This window comes from Brachypodium distachyon, chromosome 3, assembly GCF_000005505.3.
Source record: "Brachypodium distachyon strain Bd21 chromosome 3, Brachypodium_distachyon_v3.0, whole genome shotgun sequence".
Classification (NCBI taxonomy): Eukaryota; Viridiplantae; Streptophyta; class Magnoliopsida; order Poales; family Poaceae; genus Brachypodium; species Brachypodium distachyon.
The window spans coordinates 31,436,702-31,457,511 of record NC_016133.3 but is presented as its reverse complement, the minus strand read 5'-3'; the positions used below and the strand labels follow the sequence as shown (position 1 = coordinate 31,457,511).

At 45.6% G+C, this 20,810-nt stretch overlaps 5 protein-coding genes across 6 annotated transcripts; 4 read left to right on the top strand and 1 right to left on the bottom strand.

The window, feature by feature from the left end:
* Positions 1–307: 307 nt before the first annotated feature.
* Positions 308–977, top strand: LOC112271671 (putative ripening-related protein 5). Its single transcript, XM_024461416.1, has one exon. It carries the CDS (start codon positions 308–310, stop codon positions 848–850), a length of 543 nt encoding a protein of 180 aa, XP_024317184.1. The 3' UTR covers positions 851–977.
* A 2,920-nt stretch (positions 978–3,897) lies between these two features.
* Positions 3,898–4,682, top strand: LOC104584170 (putative ripening-related protein 5). The gene has a single exon (XM_024461645.1). It carries the CDS (start codon positions 3,945–3,947, stop codon positions 4,512–4,514), a length of 570 nt encoding a protein of 189 aa, XP_024317413.1. The 5' UTR covers positions 3,898–3,944; the 3' UTR covers positions 4,515–4,682.
* A 184-nt stretch (positions 4,683–4,866) lies between these two features.
* Positions 4,867–8,719, bottom strand: LOC100828514. Of its 2 annotated transcripts, none has more exons than XM_024461646.1 (3): positions 7,613–8,719; positions 5,616–5,938; positions 4,867–5,242 (listed from the first exon to the last, which is right to left on the bottom strand). In XM_024461646.1, exons 1-3 carry the CDS (start codon positions 7,644–7,646, stop codon positions 5,153–5,155), a joined length of 447 nt encoding a protein of 148 aa, XP_024317414.1. In that variant the 5' UTR covers positions 7,647–8,719; the 3' UTR covers positions 4,867–5,152. The 2 variants fall into 2 exon arrangements, with proteins under 2 accessions (XP_024317414.1, XP_024317415.1); XM_024461647.1 differs by having other exon boundaries at positions 5,616–5,812; positions 7,613–8,120.
* Positions 8,720–11,419: 2,700 nt separating this feature from the next.
* LOC100846419 (NDR1/HIN1-like protein 6) lies at positions 11,420–12,944 on the top strand. Its single transcript, XM_010236553.3, has one exon. It carries the CDS (start codon positions 11,731–11,733, stop codon positions 12,526–12,528), a length of 798 nt encoding a protein of 265 aa, XP_010234855.1. The 5' UTR covers positions 11,420–11,730; the 3' UTR covers positions 12,529–12,944.
* Positions 12,945–17,506: 4,562 nt separating this feature from the next.
* LOC100828211 (reactive oxygen species modulator 1) lies at positions 17,507–20,518 on the top strand. The gene is made up of 3 exons (XM_003574056.4): positions 17,507–17,711; positions 18,641–18,678; positions 20,094–20,518. Exons 1-3 carry the CDS (start codon positions 17,636–17,638, stop codon positions 20,205–20,207), a joined length of 228 nt encoding a protein of 75 aa, XP_003574104.1. The 5' UTR covers positions 17,507–17,635; the 3' UTR covers positions 20,208–20,518.
* The last annotated feature ends 292 nt before the right edge of the window (positions 20,519–20,810 follow it).

The following is a 20,810-nucleotide window of genomic DNA, read 5'->3' as shown; positions in this document are numbered from 1 at the left end:
AACCGCCTAGGAGGTTAATTAAGGAGATGATTAACCATTTGGAACGGTAACCAGAATCCCATTTGAGATGGTACGTCAACACATCAAGTCCATCTACCTAATCTAAACATTAGCATAGAATTGCCGTGGAAAACAACCTATTAATGCCCGTAACTATCAGCAACGCAAGCATATAAACAGATCCACCAATTCCCAAAGAAGACAAGCAACAAAGCCAACACATCAGGAGTCAGTAAAACATAGGGACATAGTACAAGCTAGGGCACCTAAGAAGGCTAAGATGTCCACCAGTAGAGCTGTAGCCACCATGGCACTCTTTGTCCTGGTCGCGCTGTCCATCTCTCGCCTCGCCTCCTCCCTTCGCCCCAGCCTCGGCGTCTGCAGGGCCAGCGGCTACCTTCCAGGGAAAGCCGGTCATTTCGAGAAGAGCAATGGCCCGGACTGCTGTGAGGACGGCAAGAGGTACCCGCAGTACCACTGCTCGCCACCCGTGACATCGAGCACCAAAGCCGTGCTGATGCTCAACAGCTTTGAGAAAGGTAAGGACGGTGGCGGCCCGTCAGAATGTGACAACTCCTTCCACAGCGACAAGGAACTCGTCGTCGCGCTCTCCACCGGTTGGTTCAAAAACATGGCGCGCTGTGGCCACCGCATCAAAATCACGTCCAACGGCAACTCTGTGTATGCCAAGGTGGTAGATGAGTGTGACTCTGTGTACGGTTGTGACGAGGACCACAAGTATGAGCTGCCGTGCGCCAACAACATCGTGGACGCCTCACCAGCAGTGTGGAACGCCTTGGGGCTCGACCAGAATGTGGGCATGGAGGATATCACCTGGTCAGAAGAGTAAACAGCAGAACTGCATAGCAGGTATCCAAGAGCAGTCAGTACAGAGATATATGGCATGTTCAGATTTGTTAATAGGAAGAATGATTGCCCCTGTAAATATGATGTCTCTTTATATAGACTTAAACTTTATAAATTACTCCTAGTTATGTCACAGTTACAGTGTCACCCTGATTTTGGAGGCAACTAGAGCAATCATGGTCATTGTTTATCAGACATCTAAAAATCCTGAAACCCAGAAAGTATTACAGCTAGCCTGACGCAGCTAGCTAGCTCAAGCACTTGCTCTTGTGAAACAACTATTTGAAAAACAAGTACCAGAGTTCATACCAGAGAGGAAAAGGCTGGTTAAGACATCTTCCCAAACCTGTTGAACAACTTTCCCTACAGCATCTACGGTACAACACGTCAACACCCAAACATTCAATGCCTCCATCTATAAATTGGATTGGTGACGCTACACAGGTTCTAAAAACTTAAAGGGAAATTGGAACATCTTGCCAATATCTGCAATCACTGAATAATGGGCATAGACAGCAAAATTTAAAGAATGTTTAGAGAGGAATGCATGTGATGCCAATAGATCTTAGTACTTGATGCTACTTTCTGTACTCCTCACTCAAAAAAGAGTAAGAATTGGTTTCATCAAAAAAGCCCCCTTCTTTTCTTAGTAGAATAACATAATCTTACAGAAATCACAAGATGCCATATTTTATCAGTGAAATGAGTTCGTCACAAATTTCTCAACTATAATTCCATCAGACTGTAATACCGAAGCTGGTAGCGAGCAACATTGCGACTCACATCAGCAAATAGTGCAATTTCCAAATTACCCAGGAATAGATGTGATGGGAGTTCAACTATATTTCTACACTACACATCAATTTTCTAGCTCCAAAACTAAGGGTTGACAAACCAAGAGAAGTGACAATATAATATTTTTTTTGTTTTTGCGAAAAACAGGGACAATATGACACATGCCCTGTTAAACAAACACACAATGTGGCAGTTGCAATATTTTTCCTAGGCATCCTGGACTTTTCCAGGTTGGCAGACCACTTTGCTTCGGTGGTCTAGGCATCCCGGACTTTTCCAGGTTGGCCGTCAGCCTTCGCGTCCGTTGGTTGTGGCGTATGAGAACCGATCCCCTCCGCCCTTGGCGTGGACTGGACTTGCAATTCTCTCAGCTGGAGAGAAGTGTGTTTTTCGCGTCCACCTAGATGATTATTGGCAATGGCGAGTCTACTTTTTTCTGGGAGGATAGATGGTTGGATGGTCGGGCCATCTCGGAGTTGGCCCCGAACCTCACGTTGCTTGTGCCTAAGTGCATCCGGAAAAAACGCACGGTTCGCGAGGCTCTTGTTGACAGACGTTGGATCCGCGACATCCAGGGTTCTTTGGATCCACTTGCTCTGTGGCAGTACATCCAGATATGGGGGAGGATCCGCACGGTGCAGTTTTCGGATGCGGCTGACACCCTTTGTTGGAGGTGGACTTCCGGCGGCCAATACTTTCCAAGTTTTTCTATCGCAAACTCTTCTGCGGTGGGATCACCTCTGACACTTGGAAGCTGAACTGGAAAGCTTGGGCTCCCCCACGGGTCAAGTTTTTCATCTCGTTAGCTTGCCAGGACCGTTGCTGGACCGCTGAGAGAAGAGCACGCCATGGTTTGGCTCACGCCCCAAGATGCCTGTTGTGCGATCAGTCCTTGGAGACCATAAATCATCTCCTGGTCGATTGTCCCTTCTCCCGCACCCTCTGGCACGAGGTGTTCTCCTGTATTCGATCTACGTGTGCCCCACCGACCATTGGCATCCCGTTCGCCGATTGGTGGCAGACATCCGTCTTCTCCGCCCCTTCCACGGCTAGAAAGGGCACTGCGTCGATCATCATGCTTACGGCCAGGTGGATTTGGAAGCATCGCAACGCGGCCGTCTTCGACAATGCGACTCCCAATATCGCCTTCCTCGCTGATCAGATCAAGACTGAAGCTCGGATCTGGGGTAGGGCCGGGGCGGTTGGGCTTGGAGCGTTGCTCCTGGCGGATCCCTAGTTGTGTGGCGTTGTAATTTCGTGGTGTTGTCCTCTTGGACATGTACATAACTCTCTTTCTTATTCAATGCATCGAGACGCAAAGCTTTTGCGTTTTCTCAAAAAATATTTTTCCTATAGCACTATACAATGTCGAGTTCCCAATCAGCAAGAACTGAAAACCTAACAACGCATCCCAAGTGCTGCTTAGTACTCCCTCCGATCCTAAATGTTGTCGAAATATCACATGTATTTAGACGTTTTTTAAGAATAGATACATCCATGTTTTGACAAATTTGAGTCAAGAATTTAGAATCGGAGTACATACCAATGCTCGCTTGCAGTTGCAGGTCATGTCCCTCCATATCCATGCCATCCGCAGTCAGCGAGCACAAGGCAAGGCCCAGTGGAGGCGGCGATGGCGTCGCTGACATTTCAGCGAATTCCACCGCGGCAAGGCCGAATATGCCAGAAAACGAACTGCTCGGCCAAGGAAGGGGCGGCTGGAGCATATTGCGCGCGGAAGGTGAGGCGGAGGACTGGAGGAGGCCGGAAGGAAGTACCCCACTACCCCGAGTACCTGGGCTGACAGAAAAATGGTCGGAAGGGGCGGCGGGGGAGGAGGCCGGAAGGAAGTATGACGCGCACGTTCTCTGCCGCCGCCTCCCGAGTGAGTACCTGGCTGAAAAACAAATGGCCGATACTCGGCTGATGGATACGGGGACTAATGGGCTAACCAGCAAGATACTCCTTGACTGTCATAATCTCTTGGGCCTTGGCCCATGTAATTAACACTTTAACCCCTGTAAAAACGTATAAATGACACACGTTAATCAGTGAGATAACCGATTGAAACGGCACGCCAGCTTCGTGTAGTCAAATCTGAACATGGCAGTGGATTGCCGTGGCTGACAAAATACAGATCGACGTCCATTGCTAGTGGTGGCAGCCTAGGAGCGTAAACAACTCAACTATAAAAGCTCACACAGGGTCGAGACCCAACAATCAAGCCACCAAAAGCATAAGAAATCAAGAACACAAAGAGGAGAGTTTACCTCCAAAAAAAGATGGCCCCGGCTTCGATCGCAGCCACCATGGCGCTCCTCGTCTTGGTCATGCTCTCCGCCTCTCATATTGCTTCCTCATTTCGTCCTAGTCTTGGTGTGTGCCACGCCAGTGGCTACCTTCCTGGGAAAGCTGGACACTGCGAGAAGAGCAATGACCCAGACTGCTGCAAGGATGGCAAACGGTATCCACAGTACCGCTGCTCGCCTCCGGTCACTGCTGCCACCAAAGCTGTCTTAACGCTCAACAGCTTTGAGAAGGGTAAGGACGGTGGCGGTCCGTCTGAGTGTGACAACGCCTACCACAGCGACAAGGAGATGGTCGTCGCACTGTCCACAGGTTGGTTTGAGAATATGCACAGGTGCGGCCACCGCATCAAGATCAGCGCCAACGGCAAGTCCGTCTATGCTAAGGTGGTGGACGAATGCGACTCCGTGTATGGATGTGACGAAGACCACAACTATGAGCCGCCATGCGATAACAACATTGTTGATGCCTCTCCGGCGGTGTGGAACGCCCTGGGTCTTGACCAGAATGTCGGTATGGAGGGTATCACCTGGTCTGATGAGTAAATAGCTTGGTATATACGTGGGTTGGAACCTTGCGGATATGTGTTGGCTCATATGGGATTCATACATGTATTGGTGTATTAGGGTTTATGTGGTTTGTATGGCAGTAGAAATTTGATTATTGTACATTAATTTATATAACATTTAGTACTATTATTGAGTGAAAAAATATTTACATGTGTCATATCTATATTTAAAAAACACAAACAATTAGATCGGTGAAACATAAACAAGATACTAACTTTCTATTTTCAACAAAATAAAGTACTCCCTCCGTTTTCGTATGTAGGGCGTGTAATATTTTTTATTGATTTTCGATTTATAAGGCGCGCAGTAGTTGCGGCCGGTAATCAGATGCCACCGTTGTTGACTGCATGCGTGGAGAAAAATCAGAGTAGCAGTTTCCTTCTGCGTTAGGGCAGCTCCAATGTGAACATAAAGTCGGCCATAAGGCCCCTTAAGGTCGACCATAGCCAACTTTACACATTGCGCAGGTCGGTCATAAGCAAAACCAGCTTGAGGTCGGCCACAGCCATATGGCCCGTCCACAAGGCAATAAAATACATTTTATACTGTAGCACTGCATGTTGCAGTTGGCCAAAATAACCGTTGGCTCTCCTGAACCCATTTCTTCCCTGTAGTCATTTCTTCCCCGCAGGCCTCTTTTCTCTGGACTCGTTCAAACAACAAGCTGCTGCTCCATGCTCTTCTTCTCCTAGCTCCAAATCTGCCTATAAAAGATAGAAGTTGAACACATATCAGTTCATCATCTCAAATCATTTTCAACTTTCGAAATACCAACTCATGCCATGGATCCACGAGATAGAAATTTCACAAATCACACCATCCCACACTCCCCAAAGTCACATTCGGAAAATTTGAACATTCCACCATCTCAATATTCCCAAGGCTATTCCCAAAACTACTCAGGTTATTCACCACCACAATATGGCATGAATTTACCACAATCTCAGTATCCCCAAAGCAGTCCACCCTCTCATTACTTCCAGAATCTTCGCCCATTTACTACTACATACAACTACGAACATCATGTTGTATCTACAGGAAGCTTTCAAGGAATGCAACAAGCTTATGTGAACTCACCAAGTGGAGTGCCCCGAGCTGCAGGTATGCGAGCACAATCTCATCCACCCATTTCCTTGCTTTTGATTTTAAACTTTGGCAGCACATCTCACCACGTGAAGAGCTTCCGGCTGCAGGTATGCGAGCATCATCCAGCCATTTGCCCGCCGCACCACTCACCCATTCAGCCTCTCCTGACTCAAGACATGAAGAGCAACCTAAACAAGAAATAGAATCAGATGCTAGTAGTCCAGAGGAAGATGGGATCAAAGGAGTGCTCATTAATTGGAATGATGAAGAGAATCTGCGCCTTGCAAGTTCATGGATTGAAAATTCAAATGACCCTGTAGAGGGCAATGCAAAGAAGTCAGAATTCTATTGGAGAACTGTGACTGAAGATTTTAACAAGAATAGGCCTACAAATGGAACAATAAGGACAGCTAAGCAATGCAAGAGCCACTGGAGCACTTTAAACAAGGGTATTGCAGCTTTCAATGGAGTTTATGAGCGAGCAAAGAGTGCTTATAGTAGTGGGCAATGTGATAAGATGCTAAAGAGCAAGACCCGTGAGTGGTACAAAGCTGAGAACAATCAGAAAGCTTTCACAATGGAGTATTTGTGGGATCAGGTCAAGGATAATCCTAAGTGGCGCAGAATTTATGTGAAAGATGATAAAGAGTAAGAGGACAAAAATTTCAGAAACTGGAGCATAAGCCTCATCAAGCAACCCAGAAGGAGAAGAGACAACCCGAGAAAGGCGTCCCGAGGGACAAAAGGCAGCAAAAGCAAGGCGAAAAGCAAAAGGTGTGATTGATGAGCCATGTGAGAACATGAGAATGTATCATTCAGCTATGTCAAAGAAATCAGAAGGACAAGTTGCAATAGCCTCTGCTACAAATGAAAGGACAAAGTTCAGCAAGATGTCAAAATACTTAGATATGATGGAGAAGGATACTTCAAGTTTCAATGAAGAAAGGTTGAAAAGACATAATCAGGCCTTAGATCAGATGCAATTAGAACTATTTGGTTAGGTTGTATCTGCTTTCAGTTTCATGAAATGCCCATGTATCTTTTAGTTCAATGTAATGCCTATGTATCTTCAGTTTAATGTAATGCCCATGTATCTTTCAGTTTAATGTAATGCCCATGTATCTTTCAGTTTAATGTAATGCCCATGTATCTTCAGTTTAATGTAATGCCCATGTATCTTCAGTTTAATGTAATGCCTATCGATCTTCAAATTAATGTAATGCACTCAAACTCTATATATAGAAGATGTTCTTCAGGTAGTACCCAATTCAACCAAGCAAACATCTCCAGTTCACTTCATAGAAATGTCTGAGTCACCACAAGAGAGCAACAATTCAGATGCCACCATTGATAGTGATTATCTTGATAAGCTTCTGGAAGAAGAAATGTACAACCCATTGGAGGAGAAGATGACAGCCCAGATCGAAGCTCAACTTGAAGCTAGGCTTGAGGCAGAGATAGCTGGCAACCCTAATCAGCGGAGGAGCTACTCACGAAGGTCCTTGAACTGAACACTGCTATTCATGAATTTGCAAGGGTCCTTGAACTGAACACTGCTATTCATGATCGACCAATGCATAGGCAACTAAAGGCAGATTTGGTAGAACATATTTGGCAGCGATTTCAGGATGACCAAGATTAGCATTCCTTAGTTAAATATTTGTCCTTCTTAATTTCTCAGCCATATTATTGTATTTCTCCATAAGTTGAACCTGTCTGTACCATTTAGATATGTACTAATTTATGTGTCATGTTATTTCTTGTGGTCCTGTTGGAGAACAACTTTATTCTGTATCCATAGACTACTAATTTGAGTTTGCAATTTATTCTAATTATCCATTGCTCAGCAAGTTCATCTATATGGCAAGTACATGAAAACCAATTCCAATCACAATGAACAGAACAAATTTCTGAATTTTATTCATATGCATACTACGTACAAATCATCTCAGTGATAGCACACACAAGAAAAACACATTGGTGCTCACCATGGATGCAAATCGAGGATGTTGGCGGAGCCATGCTTCAGATCGGCAGGTGCCATGCCACCGTGTGGATGACCCAGCAGCGCGACGCGAGCTGCGGAGGCAGTCACCCGAGCTGCGTATGGCCGCTGGACGCGAGCTGCGGAGGCAGTCGACGGCTGGAGGCACACGACAACCCCGCCGGCAAGAACCCTCGCCGTGGCCGTCGCCGCATCAAGAAGAAGCCCGCCGCAATCTTCTCGTCCTCGACCTTCACGCACGACACGGCGCCGGCCACAACCACGCCGAGCACGAGGCCATTAGCCTGTTGATCTGCTCTGGGATTGAGGCGATTTGAGAAATCGACGGATCGGGATGTCGAATTGGGGATCGGTGGAATTCCAGGATAGGGGAGATTGGGGATTTTCCGGTTGCTCGCGGGAAGGAAAGAGGCGAGGTTGGTGGGGAAAAAAAGTTCAGACACGTGGGCTCCATCTTATGGCTCAGGCCGGCCTTAAGCATTGTGAAAGTCTTATGTGTCAGAACATCTACAACAGCGTACCTATATTTAGAAAAATAGAAAAATATCCAAAAACTGTCTAGTTCCAACGGCATACCTAAAAAAGATTGGATAGCCATATTTTTTTTTGGTAGCTACACATCTTTTAGGCCCAATACGGTATTCCCGGCAAGAGTCCCCAAACGACCCATATTCTTGGCGCGCACAGTAACTGCCATTTCCGCGTCGATCCGCCTCGAACCAGCGCCGGCCGCCTCCTTCCCTCTTCGTTCCGGCGCCCCGCCGCCGCCGTCCCTTGCCGGAGTTCATGCGCCGCCCTCTCCCAACCTCCCGCTGCCGATTCCAGCCATTCCCGACTCCCTATTGCCCTCGTCGTCGTCCATCCCGACTCCCTTGCCGAAGTTCATGCGCCGCCGCTCTCGAAGAAGGAGGCGCGGCCCCCGCTGTAGCGCGCCTGGCGTGCAACCGCCGCCGCTCCTCCCTTCGCACCCCCGCCATCAGCCCGCCCCGCGGTGCATCCCCTCCGCAGCAGCAGCCGCCGCCCAGCCCTCGTCGTTGCCGGTTCCCTCCCCGAGGTCCAACGCCGTCGTGAGCTCTGCCCAGCCCCCGCCGTTGCGGCCCAACGCTCGCGCCGTCCGACGCCCCACGCTGCCACGCTCGTGCCCGGCTCGGTTGCTCCGATGTGGATTGGGATTTGGGATTGGGCAGGGGAGAAGAAAGGGGCCAAGGGGAAGAAGGGGCTAGTCAATGACAGGTGGGCCTCACAGAAATTGAGGAATATGGGTATCCAAATTTAGGGATGCTGCAAAAGTAGGACTAATTTTGAGTAACCAAATTTTCTCTCTTCCCTACCCATATTGATTTTGGGTATCCAAAATATGGATATGCTATTGGAGATGTCTTAACAGGTTAACGTGCTACGGAAGGCATCGAGTCAAAACGCTCGCTAGCTGCGTTTATATTAGTGCGCAGAAATATACGCCCTACATATAAAAACGGAGGGAGTAATACAAGTCATCAAATTCAATCTGCCAGAAAAAAATAGGAAGCACAATCGTCAAAGATAAAGAAAAAGTGACGGTCCGCCTTTTTTTCCCCCTCCATACATAGAGCCCTGATGAAGGTACTCCTTCCATTTCATAATTTTTTTCTTAAATTTGTCCAACATTGGATGTATCTATTCCTAAAATGCGTTTAAATACCTGTAATATTTCGATAAGAATTATGCAAGGAGGAGTAGCAAAGAACGATCAAGAGGTGTGCAATGGTTTTCTTTGAGGTCGGCAGCATTGAGAAGCTGGTGACCAGCAGGTTAAATCAAAGCACGGGAGATGCAAACCTGACGAATATCCATTTGGCATATCAAGACGAATACACTACAGATTGATAATGAACAAGTGACCCATGGAAACCAAGTTACGGTGAAAACTATGTTTAGAATTTTGTAAAAAAACATGTTCGAACTCATATTCGTTTGAGATATGTAAAAAGCAAATTAAGCAAGAGAGAGAGAAAGAGAGAGAGAGTAGAACTTACTATTTCCCCTAAAAAGCATATTTTTTGGTACTATTTCTCATTGAATTTGAGTTTAAACTTGAAATATTACATATTTGTCCAACCCCACTCCTCCAACATATAGTTCTCTAAATAAAATACTCACTCCATCCCAAAATAAGTGACTTGTATTCGTATAGATTCTTATACAAATCCACGTCACTCATTTTGGAACGGAGGGAATAAAAACTTATGAACATGATTTTTGCATGGTTTTGAACTGTTTCCACCAGATCAACAAGTCACATTTTTATATCATACATTTGACATTGCCATAGCAGCAAAAATCACTGCGAACCTGAGAAGTGTTGTTAACAATTATCTGGGTAGATGCAGTCGGGTTACCCAGGGGTATAGTAGAAAAATAGATCCATACTTAGCCAACGATTACCGGGTGTCCATGGGCGAGAAAACAGACCCATAAGTCCAGGTTCCATCACATGGGATCAATTTTCGTCTCTAGCATATGGATACTGGCCCGTCGAAATGCAGAAAAAGACCATGACATATTTTTGACATCCTAGACATCCTTGTGACGTTGTCGCATCTACGCTTTACATCCCTGCTTTGCTCGCCTTCTTTATTCAGCGCTGTCTTTGTCACAGTTGTCCGCAGTTGTCGCCGGCACCGATCAACAACCAGCTCAACGCACACTTGAAGCTAAGAGTAGTATATCCACCTTTAATCATAGATAGATATGTCGATCAAGAGACTGGAACGCCACTAATTAATTACACGGCAAAACGACGCCAATCTAGCCGTCACGTACATAGTTGATCGATGTACTTGCATTCCAATATGTGAGGCTAGTTACAGTACTAATGTATCAATATATGCTTATACTACTTCATTACAGTAGCTACCTGCCGTGAAAAGACCTCGCAAGCTAGAGAATAGTGATAGAGAATTTTAATTACTTGCCGTGTAAGTACTAATCTGACCGGACGGTGTAACGTAGTACTAATTGACAAGCTCCGTTCGAAATAAAGGTACTGTGGGTAATCTGTAATTCTGGTCGTCCAGCTTGGTTGAATCTGTGAGTGAGGAGCTTCTTCAGCAGCACACATTTGACTATTCGGCCGTGTATCATACCATCCAACCTCACCATCAAATCGTTCGGAGTCTCAGACACGCGATCGAGGCGTCTTTTGTTAAAAGAAGTTCGGGAATGGGCAGCGGAAGGCCACATCATGTCGTTTATTTACTAAAGACGTGCTTGCATCAAGCGGACATCCTGCCAAAAACAAATCAAGAGAACATCCCTGCTAAGAAGAAAGATGCTCCTTCCATTTCCCGCAAGAAGAATGAAATAAATCATTAAGATCTGATTTGATTATTGAAAGGGAGCAGGATTAGCGGAAAGCCGCCGGCCGGCTCGCCGCTCGCGGAAACGCAGGTGTCGCGTGGAGCCCATCCGTCCGGTGGAGGCGCGTCCGAATCTACAGCGGTCTCCCCCGGCAGAAAGAACACGCGTCCCCCGACATCAATTCCCGCGTGGCGACGGACGGCAAGTTTCCGCGAGTTTTTCGTGCGCCCCATGTGCATCTCTGGGAAGAAAGAAGCGAAGGAAGAAAAAGAAAACTGGACTGGACGCGCCATCCCACCAACCGGGCACCGCTGCGCCGCGCCACGCCGCTCACCGAAAACGCGCGAAAGCGAGCTCACAAGGACAGCGGCGGCCAGTTTTAGCCCACCGGCACGGACGACGCAAACGACGCGCAGTGGGCAGTGGCCGTGTGAGCCGTTGGGAGCAGGTGGAGACTTCACGCTCCCGCGACACGCGCACGCCGACACATAAACATACGTCCCTATCCCTTCGCGTCCAAGCCTTTCCACCTCCCCCCGCTCCCTCCCTGACCCTCGCCGTCGTCCCGTAGCAGGGCGCCAGTATATAGAGCCGCACCGCACAGGTCTTTAACTTGCTACTTACTGCAAGAAAGAGGAGAAGAGAGGAATAGAGGCACACACGACTGCAAGCTAGCCCAGTGTAGCGTTTCTGTGGCTCCATCTTGCGATTCTTGCGTGTTGCAGACAAGGCAGGAGCCAGGAGGCGCTCGATCGATCGGCCATGGCGGATCACCAGAGGATCCACCCGGTGGACCTGGAGGCGGGGCAGCCGAGACCCACGGCGCCGCTCGTTCCGTCGGGAAGCTTCCGCTCCGACAAGGGCCATCCGCCGGCCGCGCAGCCCGACACGAGGCCGCTACCACCGCCGCCTCGCCGCACGGTTCCACCCATGCCGCCACTGCCGCCCCCGAAGCGGCGCCGCAGCAGGGCTTCCTGCTGCTGCCGTCTCCTCTGCTGCATCATCGCGACCGCCGTCATCCTGGCCGTCCTGGTCGCGGCGGCGCTGGGCGCGCTCTACCTGGCCTTCAACCCCAAGGCACCGCGCTACTCCGTGGACCGCCTCTCGGTAACCCAGTTCCAGGTGGACCCGGCCACGCTGACGGCGACCGCGGCGTTCGAGGCCGCGCTCACGGCGTCCAACCCCAACGCCCGCATCGGCATCTTCTACGAGCGCGGGTCCAGCCTGAGCGTGTGGTACGAGTCCGTCCGGCTCGCCAGGGGCGCGCTCCCGGCCTTCTACCAGGGTCACCGCAACACCACGACGCTGGGCGTGGCCATGGCGGGCCAGGCGCAGCTGGGCGGCGCCGTGGTGTCGGCCATGCGGGACGCGCAGCGGACGGGCGCCGTGCCGCTCGTGTTCCGCGCCGACGTGCCGGTCCGGGTGGAGCTCGGCACGCTCAAGCTGTGGACGGTCACGTCCAGGGTGCGCTGCGACCTTGTCGTTGACAGCATCCTCAACGCCGGCAGCAATATCAAGATCAAGGCCAGCAACTGCAAGTTCGGCTTCAAGCTCATCTGAAAATTGTGGGCGATTGCTATTGCTTAGCCTCCGCGTCCTTCCTTTTCCTGCCTCCTAGTGCAGTTCTTTGGGTTGTTCTTGGGGATCGGTCGGTCGCATTTGATCCGGTCTTGCCTCGGGTCCATTCTTTTAGCAGAGTGCCCTGTGGTGTTTTGCATCGGCGCACTCGCTCCGTTCATGTACATCTTGTATTCTTGTGTAGATCGAGTTGATACTATGTTTGCTGTTAGAGAGGAAGAATAATATGCATGCCTACATCTTTCATAGCTCGGGTAAAAAACATCTTGTGTTCTTGAGAGGTTGTCGCAACAAATCATTCCGTGTATCTGTACGTACGTGCTGGGAGATCGTCACTGTTCTACCGCTCGTCGGTGTGTTTTGTTTGACTATAGGTGATAAAGCGATTTTTTTTACTAGTTAAATCCACCGTAATGTTTCGCTAAGATTGCTGTTTCTATACAGGTTCCATCCGGCCGTCCTTACCACGTGCAGGCGCGGGACCAGCCACGTGCATATGAAGTAATTAATTGTTTTGTATTCTGCTGCTAGCTCTGACCAATGCATGCAATTGCAACCATTTTTATGGCTGGCTATGTATAGCTAGTTCTGAAATTTTAAAGATATCACATTGAATTTTTATTGACAAGTCATTGAAATTTCGTTAGCACCAATGGTTATTCCAATGGTCAAATATTAAACTAACATTGAGACACTTTTCATTGAGACACAAATATTTTCATTGACCATATATACGAAGGTTTATTCAAACACTACTGCTTCAATCGGCAAGATTTAAACTTATTCTTATAAGATTGAAATTGTATAAGAAAGTTTCATTGAGACACCAATGTTTCAATCGGCAATCCTTATGACACTAACATTTCAATAGTTAAATTATATTTCAATCATCTGTAAAACACATCATTTTTAACTTTGTCGTTTTGGCCCGACACCTTTTCTACCAGCCCGTATATATGTAAGATGAGCCCATATAAAATTTCACGAAATTAGTTTACTACCTCTCTTAATTTAAAGCAAATTTGAATACTTTCAAACTTGCTAAAATTTTCTTGAAACTTTTTCTGTAGGTGGGAAACATCGTCTTAAACAACCCCTCAAATTTTCGCCAAAATCTAAATTCGTTTGGACCATCAAATAATTCGTACGAAGATCAAATATGTTAGTGTATTGTTGCTTCAGCAACCACGCGTGACCTCACAGGCCAGGACCCACTCCTGGACATGCACGACAAAAATCAAGTGAACCTGAAACCAGAAGGACGAATCTCCGGACAAGAAAACCAACGGGCGATTTGACTCGGTAAGTCCCCGGCTCGGTAAATGAGAATTTTCGCTATAGGTGATAAGACGAAGTGCTGCGACACACAAACATGAGATTCGCATGGTTGCACATAGAGTTGACCCAAAAGAAAACTTGAGCACGACCACATCTTTTCCAATGATTTGTACTAGTACTACTTCCGGTGCAAGCTTGTCACTTCTGCTTGCACGGTCGATTACTAATACACCAGTGTTTAACTGCTCCTCCCAAAAGTGCAAGTGGGTAAATTAACTTGCTGGCATGGGCTGTACACTGCAAGTTCAATGCACCGCTTTTACGTAATCCACGAGAACGAGTAATTTAAATCCTGATTCCACGTAGCACTTTACGCGTTGTCAGTGATACGAGTTAGACACAAAATAGTCTTTGTGCCACTTGTTGCAAGCCATGTCCTGCTCCTGCCATCCGCGCGCCCACGCCTTTTGTAACTTTCGTCTGCTACTACAATTGACACCTGACAATCAATTTTGCCTCTTCTCCCTCGTGAATTCAAAGTTGCATCCGTGGCGAGCTAGCATGTGACAAATATTTTACAGAATAAAAATCACTCTTTCGGTGCATACAGTGCGCAAAATACATAAAAACTATAGAGTAAATATATTTAAAAGTATCAAAAAATTTCTGAGAAAAAGCATATATTTGAGTTCCGATTCTCCACGAACATGCAAAATTTCAAGCCCAAACTTGGATGCGTTTGGAAGAGATGAAAAAGAAAAATACACAAACGAATAGTTTCAAACAGTGAAAAACCTCTATTCATGTCAAATTGTTTTTTTTTTGCTGCTACTAAACGTGATTGATTTTGGATTTGATATTTTACACATATATAAATATGGTGGAAAATGTTCTAGTATAAAAACATTGGCATACCCAGAGGAGAGTTGCGCATGACACTCTTTAGTATCTTGTGTGAGTTCAATGTTTACACTAGGGGTGCGAACTAAACCTAGCTCAGGTTGGAACCAACCCCACCTAGGTTCAAGTCACAGATTTGGCATGGGTGCTCGCATTTTCTAGATTTATTTTAGGGTTTAATCGGCGTTGTGCTTTCAGTGAGAATGACATACTCCTCAACTAGGAGGCGCCTGTGGTGACTTCGTCAATCTCGGTCTAGTCTCTCGGAGGTGCTCATCGAAGTAGGGTGTGTGTGCGTGCGTTCATAGGCGTGATTGTACGTGCGTGTGTGTGAGTACTTGTGTCTGTACTTGAAAGATCGGTATGGTCGACTAGAGAGGAGTGAATAGGCGACTAACAAATTTTACTTTTCTTTTCGCTTTTAAGGATACAAGCATCAATACATGGATTCACTAAATCGTCTAAACGATGAACACCCCTAGTATGATGCAATAGTCGAAGCACAAACACAAGCAATAGATAAACAATTAATTTTTGCAAGTAAGTAAAGGGGCAAGAATATCACACGGGAGACGAAGATTTGACTCCTAAGTTCCACCTTTTGGGAGGTATACGTCTCCGTTTGAAGGAGTGCTCTACCACAAAGTTAGAAGCGCCACAAAGGCACACTATATTCTCCTCTCACAACACCACAAAGGCGAGGTGAGCTCCACTAATGGCTTCCTTGAGGGCGAACGCCAACCCATACAAATTTGATCGGGCTCTCTCCACAACTTAATTGGAAGCTCCCAATCCGAGGAGAAGGGCACGTCTCCACAACTTAATTGGAGCCTACTTACCGAATTCACAAGCACCACCTCAGAAAATTAGTGGCCTTGAGGAGACACCTTCCGGTTAGAAATCCCAAAATCACAAGAGTAACAAAATTCACAAAGGAAACAAGGGGAATGAACGTTTTGCTTTGGTGAATCCCTAGATCTAGGTCTTCTCCACCAATCCTCAAAGAATCAACAAGGGGGAAGCTCTATGGAGGGAGATCTAGACGGAATTGACTTTTGGTGTTCTTGGGAGAGAGTGGGTTGTTCTTGGCTTGAAGCTCGGGCAAAAGACTCGTTGGGGACGAAGGGGTATTTATATGGGGTCCTCAAATCGAGCCGTTATGCACTACGTAGACACAAACCGGAACTTCCGCAAATTACCGGAACTTCCGCATATTCCTGAGGGGCTAACAGAGAGCGACTGGAAGTTGGACCGGAATTTCCTCCACCTGGTTGGACCGGAACTTCCTCCCCTGAAATTCTAGCAGCCCAAAAACTGATCTTTGGAGTTTGGTTTCTTCTCTCACTTTTTGGGTAGGCCTTTTAGTGGGTGCAAAATAAGGTAGATTTGTGTACGTGAAGCCGATTCATCCATTACCTTCCCATGTGGACTCACTCTTTATAGTACAGAGTTCCTACGACTCAATATAAATAAAAAGCCGCTAAACACCGCTACGCTTCTTTCCTTTTTGAGGGCAACGAACCATCTTGTGCCATTTGGTTTCAAATCTGAAACACTCGAGCACACGGTTAGTCCACGTGTCATGTTGTCATTAAACCAAAACACTTAGGGATCGAAATGCCCTTTCAGTACTGTGTTTCCTAAAAAAAAAATTGCACTTGGGGTGGGGGTCGGTTGGGGGCCATATCTTCTTTTAAAATGTCTATATGAGTTTCCCCGAGGCTATCTTATGATGGTATCTCCTCAAAATTTAGAGTTCATTCATAAAAGCATAATATTTCTTAGGCATTTGTGAAGGAGTGTTGTCATTACCTTTCTATGCCGACGAGTTTAATGCTTACTCCTTGTGTACATCTTCGTGCATACTTTATTTGCTATCGAGTCTAAATGATATGCAGAGCTAGAAGATGTAGCAACAAATTCTACCTTCGTGGATACCCTTAGTGGCAAACTTGATGATACCATCTACCAGTAACCAAGCTACATAGGAAACATTTGCATTTTGTATAAGCGCACGCGAAGTATCATTTCTATTTTTGTAGACGAAAATCGATTAAAAACAATAGCAAGTGAAGAAAAGAAAATATACTTAATACAACACTATGAATAAAAGACCTCTTTGTTGTTTTAGGATTCCAATCATTAGAAATTTTCCTACCCCGGACAAGTAATATGGGTCGGAGGGAGTATATGATTTCCTTGAACCATGTGGATGAGGCTGTTAAATTCGATGGAATGCATTCATTCCGTCATAAGTATAGGAAATCTAATATGAACTTAAAATCTTTTTTTTCTTCAAGAAGTCCAATGCACCTTTTCTTTATTTCCCTCTACGTCTCTCCTATTTTTCATATAAAAAATCATGCGTTTCATTTCTTATGACCATCAAAATACATTTTACACTTTACACTTTGTACAAATCCTATGGGAATTCATTGTATATTAGTGACATTTTACACTTTGTTTTTCTTTTTCTACATTTTTCGATTCCCTCGATCCAAAGAGGCTCCAAAACTTTGAGCCCAAGAAAAATTCTCTAAATTATACTCCAAGAAAGCTTTTTCTTTAACTTCACTGCAAGAAAACGTAATTTGTGTCGGTGTATTTTTTTAATGGTCGGTGTATCTTCTGAAGCAGAATTCTCTAATCCAAGCCGTAACTACGCAAATCGGACGGCTCAGAAGGCTCATCTCGTATTCCTGCGAGAACCCGGGCCCGATCCAATCGTAGTACAAAACAAAGCCCGACCCGTATCCGTAAACCCGGACAGCGAGGGACTGACGCAAAGCAGCCCAGTCCCATATGGCCATATAGGCAAAGGCAGGTGCGGAAGATTACCAAGCAAGAAAGATTCCATCGGGAAGGCAGCAGCAGAGGAGCGCGGCGGCGGCAAGCTACGAGAGGAGAGGGGATGGCGAGAGGCGACAGCTGCTTGGTGCGCGTCGGCGCCGGAGTCGCAATTGGCGGCGCGGTCGGAGGAGCCGTCGGTAACCTCCCCTCTCCCTAAAACCCTAAACCCTAGCTACTCTTGTAACCAACCCGCCTGGTACTGGTTCGATTTCGCGTTTAGACATTGGCTAAAGCCTCTGGGGATTGGATTGATTCGGGGATCTGCTCCGGTTAGCTGCTGATCTGTTGCTTCCATCTAGTAGGTGAGGGCTGTATATTGTGGGGGTATGGGTTGTGCTTATTTGGTTGCGTTTTGTTAGGAATTCTTGTGTACTACGTAGGAGCTTCTGAGGGTAGAAGCAGACGGCACGTCTGTGGCGACTAGATGCTGAACAACCTGCTTGTTCGCCCAACTGCGGGTCAATGCTGGTTTGGTGTGATAGGCGGTGTTTCATCTGTTGGTGGTTGTAAATTAGGACCAGGAGTGGGTGAAAAGATAATATTTCCGTGTTCCTTTTGGCTTTACCAGTAATTTAAGTGGGATGCTTTATGCTAATGTGGATTGAGTTGCAGATTAGAATATTAAGTTTTTGCCTTTTAGTTAGATTGGACTTAGGAACGAAATTTAAGAATTTTGATGTTATTTGTACCGTGTATCTTGGCAATTGATGTTGACAAGTAATAGTCCACTTTGGAGTGTTTAATGCTTTTGAAAACATGACATCCCAAGGTAGGCATACTTACTCCTTAGTTTTTGACTTGGAGACATACTCACTGTTTCTGCTATTTTGTGCTAGATGATCAGTAGTTTTATGGATGTTTCTGTAATATTCATAGTTATTTTTGCTCCTTCGCTGTAACAACTCTAGAACTATTCACAATCTCATAATGCAAGTCCGATGGAGCTTCTTATTGTTGGTGTTGATTCGTTTTTTGTAGTAATCTTAATATCTGAATTAAGGCTAGCTTAGGATATGAATGAATATGAAGGAAATAATTGGACATGCTTTTCTTTCTTTTTGTGCAGGTGCTGTCTATGGGACTTACGAAGCTGTCAGACTTAGGGTAAGTAATACCCAAACTACTTTGTGGCAGCACTCTACCACTTCTTTTAATCTTCGTTTTTTATGTCATACTTGATGTGCTAGAATTTAGAGATTAACACAGTGCTCAAAGTCGGTAAATAAATCGGAATGCTAAAGTATTTGTATTTTCAGCATTATATAAATGATTTGTATTTTAACCATGACATTGTACTCATATCCTTGTTACGTGATTAACTTCAATCTGTCTGGGCAAATCAACAGTTAGCTCTGTATGAAATTTTTGAAGTTTTCTTTAATTAATACATGCTACTATTCAAACACATAAATACTGAAAGGACAGAACATCATAATCCTGGAAAAGGGTATATCCGGGAAGAGATAATATTAAGTTTGCGAGGTCATAATTTGATGTGTGATGCTGAACCTCATCACTTAATAAAATATTGCATGGATTTAGCTGGTTTCTAATTAGCAAGCAAACATGAGTACATGACATGTAATTTGTGAGTTGAACTGCTTCTGTCTGGACACGGATTAGCAAGTTCCTAGTCTCAATTTGAGATCTCACATCTTCTTTAATTTGGGCGTCTTGTTTGGTGATCGAATTTGACACCCATTTTTTCTAGAGGATTTTTAGTTCCCATTTTGGTTGGTTGGTAAAGGGGTGCAAGGCACTTTTTTTGTACCTGAGAAGTGGCAACTGGAAGCAGATGGGTTATGGTTCACCAGTTTTTTTTTTCCTCAGGAGTCTGCTCATAGGAAACTCATGACACCTTCAGAACATAGTATTCTTTTTGTCTGCAGCGTGAAAATTCAGTTTCTGTTTGTTAACGAGAAGTGTAACTGGCTGCCGCTCTCTCGCTCGATCTCTTAATTAAGCTAGCTTCCCTGCTAGTAGGTATACTGGCGTACTGATCTTTAGACTGTAGAGTGTACTCTGTAGTCTGTAGTGTACATCAACAAGCAACAAGAGGTCCGGTGGTAGCACTTGCCATGATGCCACAGTTCTATTAAAGATTCATGCATTTTTCATCAACCTTTTAAAAGTACATTTTTTCCCTCTACATACATATATCCAACAAAGAATCCTGCGCAATCGAACATATTTATTCGTTAATCCCATGACTTTCTAGGTAGATTTGGGCATACAACACGGTAGCAGTTTGGTGATGGTATACGACTAGCTAGCCCGTTTTACTATAATCAGTCTGTTTTTCTTCTTCTTTTACTTCCATTCCTTATCTGTGTTTCTCCCCATGGGCCATCTTGAATTGTGATTGAATCTCTCTGCGCCACCTGAGATGGCAACCATGTGATGCTCACAAACCAGAAAGAAGTAATGGACCATGTGCCGTGTGGCAGGTTGTTTGGAACCTTGCTGGTTCTTGGCTTCTGCCTGCTCAGCTTATGCTCAACAGTGTGATTTTGTTTCAGGTCCCTGGGTTGCTGAAGATCAGACACATTGGACAAACTACAATTGGCAGCGCTGCAATATTCGGGCTTTTCTTGGGAGCTGGGAGCTTGATACACTGTGGAAAAAATTATTAGTTCACATTCTAAGTTTTAGACACTAGATCTGGTTTTTCGTGCTCAAGGGATCTTCTGAGTAAAAATCTATTTGATGTTTAAAGAACAGACGTCTACTGGTACTATTTACTCAAGTCTAGAATCTTTGGTGTGCTTGCCATACTTCTGGCATGGAAATAAAATATATGTTCATCTGTATGAAAATGTAGGTGGTGAAAGCAGCACCGTGAAAAACTAGTTTTTTGTAAGCTTTACTCCTTTAAGTTGTATCAAGACAACATTTTTTTTGTGACATCAAATAGAAAGAGGGCCAGCTAATGCTTTCTTGATGACGTAATTAGTGTTGTGTATATTTGCTCTAACGCTTCAAGATAACAATTCTATAGGAAGATCAAATTAAATGTATAGATTCGTTGTGGTGCTTTTTTCAGAGACTGCCTAGATGGCAGTTTCAGCAATTATAGTTCCGCAAACTTCGCCTACTGTCCACAGATTCTAGACGGTTACACCACCAGAAATCGGGATGGAGTGAAGGAAAGTAGAGCGATGACATTGAGGTATTTGAGGTGAGCATTACATCAAGGTAGAAACTGACAAAATCCTTAATATTTTAGTCGGCAAATA

Coding starts and splice junctions, on each gene's coding strand:
- LOC112271671 (XM_024461416.1), top strand. CDS start 308: ATGGCACTCTTTGTCCTGGTCGCGCTGTCCATCTCTCGCCTCGCCTCC.
- LOC104584170 (XM_024461645.1), top strand. CDS start 3,945: ATGGCCCCGGCTTCGATCGCAGCCACCATGGCGCTCCTCGTCTTGGTC.
- LOC100828514 (XM_024461646.1), bottom strand. CDS start 7,646: ATGGCTCCGCCAACATCCTCGATTTGCATCCATG. Junction 5,939..7,612: donor ATCCTCGATTTGCATCCATG/GTGAGCACCAAT, acceptor TGCCCTCTACAG/GGTCATTTGAATTTTCAATC. Junction 5,243..5,615: donor AGCTCGGGGCACTCCACTTG/GTGAGTTCACAT, acceptor TATCTTTTATAG/GCAGATTTGGAGCTAGGAGA.
- LOC100846419 (XM_010236553.3), top strand. CDS start 11,731: ATGGCGGATCACCAGAGGATCCACCCGGTGGACCTGGAGGCGGGGCAG.
- LOC100828211 (XM_003574056.4), top strand. CDS start 17,636: ATGGCGAGAGGCGACAGCTGCTTGGTGCGCGTCGGCGCCGGAGTCGCA. Junction 17,712..18,640: donor CGCGGTCGGAGGAGCCGTCG/GTAACCTCCCCT, acceptor CTTTTTGTGCAG/GTGCTGTCTATGGGACTTAC. Junction 18,679..20,093: donor ACGAAGCTGTCAGACTTAGG/GTAAGTAATACC, acceptor ATTTTGTTTCAG/GTCCCTGGGTTGCTGAAGAT.